Source organism: Tachypleus tridentatus, chromosome 10 (genome assembly GCF_004210375.1).
Source record: "Tachypleus tridentatus isolate NWPU-2018 chromosome 10, ASM421037v1, whole genome shotgun sequence".
NCBI classification, from domain to species: Eukaryota; Metazoa; Arthropoda; class Merostomata; order Xiphosura; family Limulidae; genus Tachypleus; species Tachypleus tridentatus.
The window spans coordinates 181119593-181132009 of NC_134834.1; the positions used below are offsets into that span (position 1 = coordinate 181119593).

At 35.2% G+C, this 12417-nt stretch overlaps 1 protein-coding gene across 8 annotated transcripts in view; it reads left to right on the forward strand.

The window, feature by feature from the left end:
- LOC143231058 (teneurin-a-like) overlaps nt 1–12417 on the forward strand; it is a 473661-nt gene that overhangs the window by 400945 nt on the left and 60299 nt on the right. For 7 of the 8 annotated variants that reach the window (XM_076465565.1, XM_076465567.1, XM_076465566.1 and 4 more), the window contains 4 exons: nt 3126–3526; nt 4356–4463; nt 7405–7694; nt 11428–11542. In XM_076465565.1, coding sequence (XP_076321680.1) covers nt 3126–3526; nt 4356–4463; nt 7405–7694; nt 11428–11542 — 914 coding nt within the window. The remainder of the gene's footprint in view (nt 1–3125; nt 3527–4355; nt 4464–7404; nt 7695–11427; nt 11543–12417) is intronic. The other variant, XM_076465568.1, reaches the window with a different exon arrangement.

The window sequence follows — 12417 nt, forward strand, 5'->3', positions numbered from 1 at the left end:
AAATCAACACTTGAATACTGCGGGCAAAACTAACTACTTATCATTTACTCTACGATTATGATGGTAGAGATGTCTTGGAAAAAAGTGTCAGAAATAATATTCTGTTATACAGATGGAAGTTACCTCTGCAGCTGAAGGTATTCCGTTTTGAAGAGTAAATAAAATCAAAATTAAGAGTAACAAATATATTTTATTTCTTGCTTTTGAAGTTCCCATGTCATGCTGTATCGTAACCTACAAAGTGCACGATTCTCTCGTGATTCATGGCATACGCACGTTTTACTGACATCAACACAGTACAATCTGCAACGTTAAGTGTCCCTCATGTAACGTAATTTTAGCGTCTATTGACTGACTGACAGACAGACAGCACACTAATGTATGGAGGTGCGAATGGTTAACATAGGTGACCCATCCATACTGTCTTTGGACCCTCTTTTGGGGAAATAATAGAAACGAATAAAGTTCGTGCTCTAAACCTTGGCGTACACAGTACTGAATAGCATTATTTAAGCGTGGATTTGAAGAATCCTGTACAAACTGTCTTAACTTTCTGTCTATTTTAAAATCCTTACTTTCAGTATTCCTTTATGCCCCATCTGTGATTGACGAATACTGGGATTGACCGTCACATTATAACGCTCCCACGGCTGAAAAGGCGAGCATGTTTGGTGCGACGGGGATGCGAAACCGCGACCCTCAGATTACGAGTCGCACGCGTTAACACGCTTGGTTATGCCAGGCCCACGTGATAGTAACGCGAATAAACGTATAGTTTGATGGCAGAGACAAAGAAACATGATTCAAATGCTTTATTCGAGTAAATCCTGTCACTATTCATTGTGTTTAAGATGTGGAAGAAAATCTCTTGTCTTGAGAATTTCTCTCTCTCTCTTCTACACATCAGGCTTTCTCAAATCACAAATTTTATTATGCATAGGAAGCTTAGCCATTTCCTAGGCAACGGGCTTGAAAGAAGAATTTATTATCGAGTGTAGATAGTAATTCATTGCTGGGTATCGAAATCTCGTGTGTACTGCCGGCGACCAAAGATAAGAATGAGACCCATGTAGCTGCAGATGGACTAGAATCGATTCTCTTTAAGAAGAACTAGTCTGTAAACACACACACCAGCTTAGACCGACTGAGGACTTAGAAGATTAGGTGGAAAAGTATTAGACTCCTGATTGTTAAATAAAATGTATTTTGCTTGAAATGTAATTTGCATGGGGTGTGTTTTTCTCTGAGAATCCACATTTTGGAAAAATAAAATACATATCTATATTCTATTTTATCGAATAATTCTTAAAATTGGTTCATTCCAATCAGTGTTTCATTTTGTGAAATGTTTACGCGTGATAGATTCAAAGAATTTAAAAATGAAACTGGAAAATTACCAACTGAGGGGATGCGATGTGAATAGGTGAAAAATTCAGATGTTTTAAGTAAAATTGTGTAATATTGACCGTATACAGGATAAAGGACTTCCTTAATCACTTACTACCTAACATTAAATTGTATGCTAAAGCGTCAGTCCGTGAAACTATTAAAATACGTGATGCAGTTTCACGAACCATGAGTTAGTTACTTTACGCTGTTTAAACGAATTCCTTCAATAGATAATACTACTTCGTTCATTGGGTTTTATCTTCCTGATCAAACAATTATTCCAAAAGTTTTCCTCCTTATTCGCGAAAACACCAAACTACAAAAATAGAAAGGCTTACGTTATTCTTCATCTTCCACTGACAACTTAATTCTAGTTGGACTACATGATTAAATTATCAATGTTGTGTACACCAAACACAAGATGTTGAAATGGCAAAATATATTCCTGTCGCAAGGTTTACGCAAATTGCTTTTGGCTAAACAACTCAAAACATAGTATATTCCGTTTGTTAGCTGTGGCCAACGTACTGAAAAGTTAAATAAATAAATGAATTAGAACAGTAATGCTCACACACGATGTTTCCACACTAATTCAGCGCTACAAACATCTGTATTATCAAGCTAGAAGATTCTTACACTCATACACTATGTTTCTACACTAATTTAGTGTTATAAATACCTGTGTTATCAAGCTAGAAGATTCTTATGCTCACACACTAATTCAGCGCTACAAATATCTATATTATCAAGATAGAAGATTCTTATGCTCACATATTATGTTTCTACACTAATTCAGTGTTACAAATACCTGTATTATCAAGCTAAAATATACAAAACCCTGACAAGTACAGTGTTTATGCTTTATTTGAAACCAGTTAATCATTTTGTTATAACTGTAACACCTGAAGCCATATGCTCACAAGTGATTGAATTGAAGCCTAGAAAGAGACTGGGAATTTTTCAAAGGAAGCAACACTACTTTATAACTAAAACACCAGAGCAATGTTGTGACCAGTAACTTTTTTGTTGTTGTTAATGAAATCTTTAGCAGGTTTTTTTTAAAGTCAACTAATTTTATTAGACTTGACATGGCCAAATGGTTAAGGCCCTCGATTTGTAACCCCCATCTCACCAAACATGTTCGGCCTTTCAGTCGTTGGGACGTTATAATATAACGGTCTATCCTACTATTCGTTGTTAAAAGAGTAGACCAAGAGTTGGCAGTGGATGATGATGACTAGCTGCCTTTTCTTTAGTCTTACGCTACTAAATTAGTGACTACTAGCGCAGATAGCCCTTGTGTAGCTTTGCGCGAGCGGCCCGGCATGACCAAGCATGTTAAGGCGTGCGACTCTTAATCTGAGGGTCGCGGGTTCGCATCCCCGTCGCGCCAAACATGCTCGCCCTTTCAGCCGTGGGGGCGTTATAATATGACGGTCAATCCCACTATTCGTTGGTAAAAGAATAGCCCAAGAGTTGGCGGTGGGTGGTGATGACTAGCTGCCTTCCCTCTAGACTTACACTGCCCAATTAGGGACGGCTAGCACAGATAGCCCTCAAGTAGCTTTGTGCGAAATTCAAAAAAACAAACAAAAGCTTTGCGCGAAATTTATAACAAAGAAATTAATTTTAATGATTATGTTCACCAAATAATATATGAAATGTTATATATATTTTACTATATTAAATCGCTAATAGACTATTTTGTCAGTTATTGTTAATGGTATTTTATCTAGAATCTACACTCAACCACAAAACCAGTTGAGAACAGATCTTCTCTGCAACAACGTTCCTGTAACAGCAGTGCCATCTGGAGGAACAAACAATGTGCCAACTAGCTCATCAGGCCCAACCTATAGTAACCCGCTTCCAGTATTTTGCGGTACTCCTAATTCCACCACTGGTCCCATGGTTCCTGTTACTAACTGTGTCAACCCTCAGTTAATTCAGGCTTCTACGTCCCACAACGCAAAAAGACCCCCATTCTCTGCTACTTCCGCTTTCACTTCCGCTAATATTTCCTCTTCCCGTTTTAATTTCCGAAAATCATGCAGTCATCGGTGCTCATGGAAAATGGCAACAATTGTCTTGATTTTGGTTACCATTGTTCTCACTGCCACAATGGCATATTTTGCTGGTACGATATTTGTTTCATTTGAATTTTTATCTTAAAATATTTTTTAACAAAGAAGCAAATTGCGGTTCATTGTATTATGTGTAACACTAAGCTTAAAAACTAAAATTTATTGTATATAATATTAAGGGCAGGCTACAAAGCATGCAGGAATTTGAAATGTCAACACAGAATATTCTAAAAGTGCTTTTCGTAATACCTTTCTTTAACCATCATGATAATGGATAAATGCCCAATACCATGTAAAGTAATTTAGAATAATACTTAAATCCAGAATAATGGAACAATACCAAACTTATTTGGATACCAGTTTCGATATTTCACACGCCATGTTCAGTTCAACATTTGTTCTTGTTCTGTAACCATATTTCTTGAAATTATGCATTTAAATAATCCAGACTTAAGATTTACTGTGAAAAATATGTCGAGTTTAAACCTAATTTTACATAATAACAATATTCTCAGTGTGGCCTTTATAAAAAAGTAAACCATGTTTAATGAAAGCGAACGGTGGTTTTTGCATTGACGTAGTTCCGATATACGTTCCACAAACTTCTGAAAAATGCTAGAAAAAATATATGAAATATATATCTGAAAATGATAATTATATTGAACTATACATTTTAAAATCATTCCTCCAAAGTTTAAAGACCAATCTCCCCATTTAGAAACGGAAGCTGGTAGGGTATATTATAATTTCTGTACTTATTTATTAACACAGTCGTTTGGTAATTGGGTAATTTATTAATTATAGTAGTTCGTCAGTGTAACGTGTTCAAATGCACATTAGCTGTTCAGGAAGTTAATGTGTTGGTTTGGTTTTCTCTCTCAGCCACGAGCATTTTGATGGTAAGCCCGGAGAGCAATAAGCCTTGTATTGTGGTAGATGATGGAGAGAGATCTCAAAGTATGGCGAACTTCATAACCCCAGCTTCAAAAGGTAAGATCCTAAATTTATCAGTCGATTTTTGTCAGTACAATACACATTGTAGTGTTTACTAAGAAGTTCTTTCACTTTTTGGTTTTACGAATGATTTCGTTTTGAAATGAAAATATCTCCTGATAGGTCAGCAGTAAATTTCTGGACTTACAATACTAAATTTCGAGGTTCGATTCCACGCCAATAAAACTGCTAAAATAAAATAATCAACAAATTTTTGGGAGTTATTATAAAAGTTTACTTTACATGACGTTCAAGTTGGTTTTAAGAAATCAAAATAATCCACTCATTTCGTTTGTTGTTTTTTTATTGTCGCCCACCAGTGGCTCAGCACTACGTTTCCAGGTGTACAGTGCTAATTTCCGAGGCTCGATTCCCTGTGGTGGACAGAGCGCAAGTAGCCCATTCCTAATAAAACAGCAACAAAGGCCAAAATGCAAAAAAAAAAAAAAAAATACTGGATTGTCAAAAAGATTGTTTTATATGGTTATAGGATATCAACACAATCTATTAATTACTGTTCACCCGCTGGTTCATAACACCAGGATTCGGAATTCGGCAATTATGTTCTATGCAACACTGACAGCCCATTGTGTAGCTTTGCACTTAACAATGAATAAACGGTCCGGCATGGCCAGGCGGTTAAATCACTCGACTCGTAATCTGAAGATCGCGGGTTAGAATCCCCGTTACACCAAATATGCCCACCCTTTCAGCCGTGGGGGCGCTATAATGTGATGGTCAATCCCGCTATTCGTTGGAAAAGAGTAGCCCAAGAGTTGGCGGTGGGTGTTGATGACTAGCTGCCTTCTCTCTAGTCTTACACTGCTAAATTAGGGATGGCTAGCGCAGATAGCCCTTGTGTAGCTTTGCCCGAAATTCAAAAAAAACAAACAAACAAACTTCATGCTTATTCTACAGGGTGTTCGGAAAGTCACTGTGCAGTTTTGTCTGTTAATAAATATATAAGTGCACAGTGACTTTCCGAACACCCTGTATATCTGGACCTCGATTTGAACTATTTTAATTGATAATTCTGGTTTGTTAAACGGAGATGTAAATCTACAGTCTTGGCCAGAATGTTTGCGTATTTTAGAATAAATAAGATGGTTAATATTAAGATAGAATATAAATACAAATAGTGCTGTTTAACCGGAAAATACATGTTATATTAAATATCTAAATGTATAATTTATATAACAAGACAAACAAGTTCTATGGACATCATGAAGGATTTATCAGAACAGCCACCAATATTATCATACACGTGGTGAGAGATGTGTATTTTATCATTTCATATATCACAATAAAACCTTACCAAGTCTTAGGTAATGACAAAATATAACATCATCTTATTATAAATAGCTTCTGTAACACTATTTCAGTTCATATTAAATAGACAGTACACAGTTGGTCCTCCTCGTATTCTAATAACCCACGCAAGATACGCAGCATAATTTCGAAGAAGTTATTAATTTAATCTACTATAGTTTCATCCCAACTCGACACTAGAAGGCGCTACAACTCAGCTAAAGTAGCTGGTTTAGGACAATAGATAGCAATTTTCCGACTCAGTTCGAAACAACAGTTCTCAATGTGATTACAATTTGAATACTTGCTGGATATGGTCATCTTGTGAAGTCCTTCTGGTTGAAATAATTCAGTATAATATGCGTACTGTGGGCAATGACATTGTCATTCGGAAACACAGAATTATTACCAAATCTTGCTTTTGCATATGGAGGTAATTTCATATCCATGTGATGTTTGTAAGAGGTGTCATTGACGTTTCCCTGGACGTTTCCAAATATGTACTGCACCACCTCCTGTGTGTTCCCTGTAAAAAAACAATATTTCCTCATCTGTTTTCTAGGCAAATGACAAAAACTAACTCTACCATCAGCTTTAAAAACATTTTGCCAGAGTCCGAACTGTAAGTTGGCATACTGTCTTACTAAAGAAACTCAATAAAAGTGGTAATTTCTGATTAATATCGACTTGTAGATAGGCCTGCTTGCAAAACAACCTTTTTAGATCAGTCTTCTATCCACTGTTCTTCTAGGTACTCTGGAATAAATGTATTCAGCCATTCCTGTCGTAAAGTATTGCAAGACCTTTTTTTTTACCTTTACGTGTTAAGTTGATCAAAACGCGGTCATCACGACCAGTAGATTTTCCTGAAATAATGTTTTTTTTTTAGTCCAATGACATTTTAGGATTCTAGATACAGTACACTGGGGTACCTTATTGTTCTGGCAATCTCCGTTTGCTTCATACCATTTCTCGACTGTCGAACAACTTGACGCCCTGTAACTTCTGGCACGTGATGAAACATGACTCTACACCAGCTACAGATAAACTGTCTTAACAAAGTGCAAATTGATTCGAAAAAACAATTTTGTCAAAAACACGTTTTTTTTTAATACAAAACAGGTATTTATGTGTATTTTGACGAACAAATGCTCAAAACAGTTTATACGGACCAGAATAACAACTCGTACATATTTGTCAGATCATATAGTACCTTCTTTGTTAATACTCGAGAACTTACTCAGTGACTTCTCCATGCATGTAGACAATAACATTAATACAGAGCAAACCTTCTGGCCAAGATTTTACTATTCTTTGGTAAACCAGCTGAATTCTTCACCCAAACCTTAACGAAAGTAGAGATCAAGATTAATCTGAGATTTAACAAAAGCGTATCAAGAGAGACAGATGTGACATTCCTCACTGTAGAATGACTCCTCACGCTCATTGTCCAGATTAATAGACTTTACCATTCGAAACACATTTCTCTGTTTTGTGTTATTAGTGGTAAAGATCAGTCTTACACGATCTTTGTTAGTGAACAGACCATTTCTGTAAAAAATACAGTTTTCCATAATACTGGCTGCTACTCAAGCATTTGTTCTCTTGGTTTATTATTCTGTTGCAACAGGAAATACAGGATATTACCCATCACCATGCCTGTCCATACCAAGCGATGCAGCCTACTATTCAAAGATTGGCCTAGATTCATCCTTGTCCAAACGACTGGACTCGCGACATTCTTGGACTGTGTGGTTCAACCAAACAAGAGCAACATGGGTTCGATTCAACTTGACTGCACCACGCAGCGCAAAGCTCGCTCTGTTTGCAAGAAGAAACTTTCCACCGTCTTTAACAATGTATGATTTATTTGAAATAGTTAACCCAGAACAGACTCGATCTTACAGACGATCTGCAGTGGTAAGACTTTGTTTTGTTTTTATCTTCAACCTTACCTTTATTTTAAGGTTATAGATTATAAGTGTGACAAATGCTTCAAAGCCATAAAATTCTGCTCGTAATTTTATCCATCAATACTATAATCGAAACGCTTGATGCTTAGACTGAATATTTAAAGAACAAAACAGAAATTGTTCCACAAAGAATAAAACAAGTATGAAAAAAATAGAATTGAGAGAAAATTTGTTTGGAATAAAATTTTGCTTTTCCTTGTACTTTCCAACCACACAAGAAAATTCATATAAATATATAACACTAAGGCTTATTCTGTATGAATTATTTCCTGATTAATTTATAACTGATGAACGAAAACAGTTGGTATATATTGAGATATTGTGTCCAAAAAGAGACTCTACTGGAAAACAGAATTCAATTATTGTCCCTGGCGACATAGTAATGACTTAATCTTTGTTTTTACACATTTCTTTCTCTATTATGGTATATATTACATTCTACATAAATTGTTTACGAAACAATAAGAAACTGATGAAAATAGAATTCTCCAAAGCCATCTTTTCTGTACTATTTCCTGTGGCACACTGGGACAACATGTAGCAGGATTTTCCGGGTTGTTTTTTTTCTTGATGGCACGATAAAACTACCCTTTATTCGACTTTCTGTGATATTAATATTCTGAGTAACAGAGAAATAGAACTGCAACCAGAAAGAGATATAAAAGTAATAATTGAGGCTAGTTAAAAGTTAAGTTGTTATACATTATGACTAGGGCTAACAACGTATATAATTGTTCTTTTGGCCCCACTTGTGCAAATGATTTCAATTTGTAACTGTTGCTTAACCATACATTGAGTTAACTCTTCGTCAGATTGACAAACTCATCACTCAACGATGTTCTATTCTGCTCTAATCACCATGATTAGATTGGTATCTTGTATCTCAGAATGAGAATACAATTATTTTTGTCCACGATTGTGGTTCCAGTCATATTAGTTTCTGTTGCGGGGTTTAATTTCACATCGTCCTTGTAACAGTTGTTAACTGGTGGTGACAGTTTTTAATGGTATGGTTGATGAATGACGACACGCGGCCACGCATGACCAGGTGGTTAGGACACTCAGCTCGTAATCTGAGGCATGCGGATTTGAATCCCCGTCACACTAAACATGCTCTCCCTTTCAGTCATGGAGGTGTTATAATGCGATGTTCAATCTCACTATTCGTTGGTAAGTAGCCAGAAAAGTTGGAGGGAATGGTGGTGACTAGCTGCCTTCCCTCTAGTCTTACACTGCAAATTTAGGGACGGCTAGCGCAGAGAACCCTCGTGTAGTTTTGCGCGAAATTCATCACACAAACAATGATAACTCGATTGTCTCTAACATCTTAACTTACACAACTACGCGTGAAAATACACAATATTCTATCAATTTTCCTTATCAGTGACGGTCTATAGTATAGAAAATAAAACGTTTTAAAATCTGTTTTGAACAAGCACTCGGAGGTGCTTCTAACAAATATGTATTATCTTTCATCCCAGCGGAATTTCTCGAGTTTCATTTAACAACTAAGAAAGGCTATTAAACTAACGAACCGTTGAGAACGTGAAAACGTGAAATTCTCTTTGTTTGTCTTTCGCAGTATTAAACGAAAGCTAATCCGAATAGCCTGGTTTAATCGTGTTATCTATTAGCGAATTACAGTGGAAGAATCGGTCTTGAACGTTTGTGAAATATCGTAAAACACCGAATCTGCAGTTCTGAGAGTTTGAAAATTGAATTATTGAAGTAACAGTAACAAAGTCATCACAACTTGCATTCTTAATACCTTTATAACGAAGCAAAAAAAATTTTTTTTATGTTTCCCTGATAACAAGTGACATTGTTTCTACTTCTCTTGATTGGTTTACCTAAGCTTTTATACACAATACTAATAAGAGGAGTTTCACTATACCAGTGTTTACTAGCTTCACTATACCAGTGTTAACTCTGTTTAAACAATTGATTTTTAATTACACGATTAGTGAAGCGGGAGCAATCGTACGTTTTATGTTTGTATACACGTATATATATGTATACGTATTTATTTTGTATATATTTTCACATTCGCTTTTCAAGTTCTAAAACGGTTTAAGGTTTGCTTTTTTTTATTCCTAAAAACGCATAACATAAAATCCTACGCTGTAGTAATATTTATGCGTTATTTACAGGTCCTATAACTGTATTGTCTCTACCATTGTTATCGTTATTTACAGGTCCTATAACTGTATTGTCTCTACCATTGTTGTCGCACGCTTTTTTTTTTTTTTTTTTCAAATTTCAAAGTCACTGTTTATGTTAGTTAAATAGAATTAATGGTAAATAGCTCTTATGGCTGAGTATACATTTTCTGGAACCCACAAATTTCGTTCTATATTTCAACCACTTTCAAAGCCTCACATTTATTCCTAGTTCCTCACTGCACATTGAGAAGGATATATTTATATCTACTTTAACGTTCTTAAACAATGAAGAAAAAAAAATGAAAATTCACGTTTACGCAATTCGTTATATGAATTTTTAGAATTTCGAAACGTCTTGAATACCTTAGATAAGCATCAAATACGCAATTTGCAAGAATAAAGAGTAATTTGAAATTTTACCTCAGTGATAATGTGAAATCAGTTTTCTACATTTAAAACATAACGCTTTCGTCATCTTAGGTTTAAACGAAACTTTTCATTTTGACGCAATCAGTGCCGACAATCTAATCGAATTATGATATATTTTACTCTAGACGTGTTTTTAAGGATAAGCCATATCAAAACGCAATATTGCTCGTTAAACCTTGTCTCCCGCTGGTGCGGCGGTAAGTCTACGGATTTACAACGCTAAAATCAGGGGCTCGATTTCCCCCCGTGTACTCAGCAGATAGCCAGATGTGGCTTTGCTATAAGAAAACACACACGCTCGTTAAATCCAAAACTTTTCTGTACGTTTTATTAAGCTTTTAAAGGTGAAGTCAACATTGAGTTTCTGTCAGATATAAACCCAAATTCTGCTCAATTAATTAAAACTCTTTCGGTGATATTTACCTGTGACGGCGAAGGTTTATGTGACTAGAGAAAAAAGGTACTTTGGTCGTAACTCCACCTAGTTACTTCCAAGCGGTATCAGACGGCTACATTAGAAGTGTTGTGTTTAACCACACAGAGACTGTGTACCGAGATAGTTTTACTAGTCTAAAACAGTTTTATTTGACTAGAGCCGCGGTTAGTTTTGTTGGAACCACAACCACTGAACATCATCTGTTTTGTTTTGTTTTTTGTTAAGTAAGAATCCTTGGCTGTGAGTGGACATTCTCGTTTATCTTGGTTCTGACCTTTTTATGTCGAACGAAAAACCCAACGTCAGATAGTAATAATGTAAACTGCTACCGTTTTATGGCTTTTCTCCAAATCTAAGTTTTGTAGTGTTCACTATTTCATTCGTATCATATCTGATATCGAGTTTTAAAAAGGCCTAATATTTTGATCGATTTGTCTGGCAAATCTAAACCTTGGTAAGGTAAAAGTAACGCTTAGCTTTCACCCGTCTTTATTACGCTTTAAAGAATGTTTGAATTTTTATTAACTTATATTATGGTCGTTGTAAAATCGATGGATATGCTCATAAAACTTTTTTTTTTGGTATTATTTCAGGATGTTCAAAGATTGGTTTTATATATGGATTAAAAAAAACTTTATGTACATTTGTTAAAGCAGCTGGAAGAAGTAAATTTTCTTCATTATTTGGAACCCGGCCCATGGTACATTTCTATCATCAATGATGACCAGAAGGAAGCCACTACTGTTGCCTTTCACCCTTCAGTTGCAAGTAAGGATGTATCAAACATTTCTCGAAAATAAAATAAGTACCTAAACAGAAAAGTGCAATAATATAAATTATTACGACTTACGTTTGGTTAGTTAGATGCCCTTAAAACTCTGAGCATATCACAAACCGCTTGACGTTTTTTGTGAATCTATCGTTAAGTTAGAGAATTCATTAGAGTTGAAGTATGCTTTGGAAGAATAGTTCTGACTCAAAATGTGCACTGAAAACCACTCCTCCGTGTTTATGTACAAAAACCTGTTGACTATTACTGTAGATGTGCCTTTTTCTCATAACCGTAATATACAATATGTAATAACGTACATTTTAAGAACAATTTACCCCGACCTAAAAAAAAGTTCGTAGTTACCTTCGTAGCAAAAATAGCTCAATATAAGACAGATTTTTGTGAAATCTACTGTTCATAATAGATATAAGAATTCCAATTTCACTCTTATAAAAGTATAAAGTTCAGTTAGTGTATTTAAAGAAGGGTATTTTTCATTGCTTATACAATTTGTTACGCGTACTTTAACAAACAAATGACTGTAATGGATTTTCAGAAAACCCTAAACACTTTTATTTTTTCTACCCTACTACTGGAAAGCTGCGTTTATTCATTCAATGACAATCAACAACTATACACGCGAGTTTAAATGTTTTTTTAGATATTATAAACCTACCACGCGAAAATATGTTTTTTAGTCTTTGGAGGAAAATATTTTAGCTCAGATTATGAATCATCTAAATAAAAAGAACTCGAAAATATTTATTTTCCCATATATAAATTTTTGTTTTTAAATAATGCGCTCGAAAATATGCGTTAAACAATTAACAGATGAAGATGTTAACCTGAGAGATACATTAATAATAAAAAT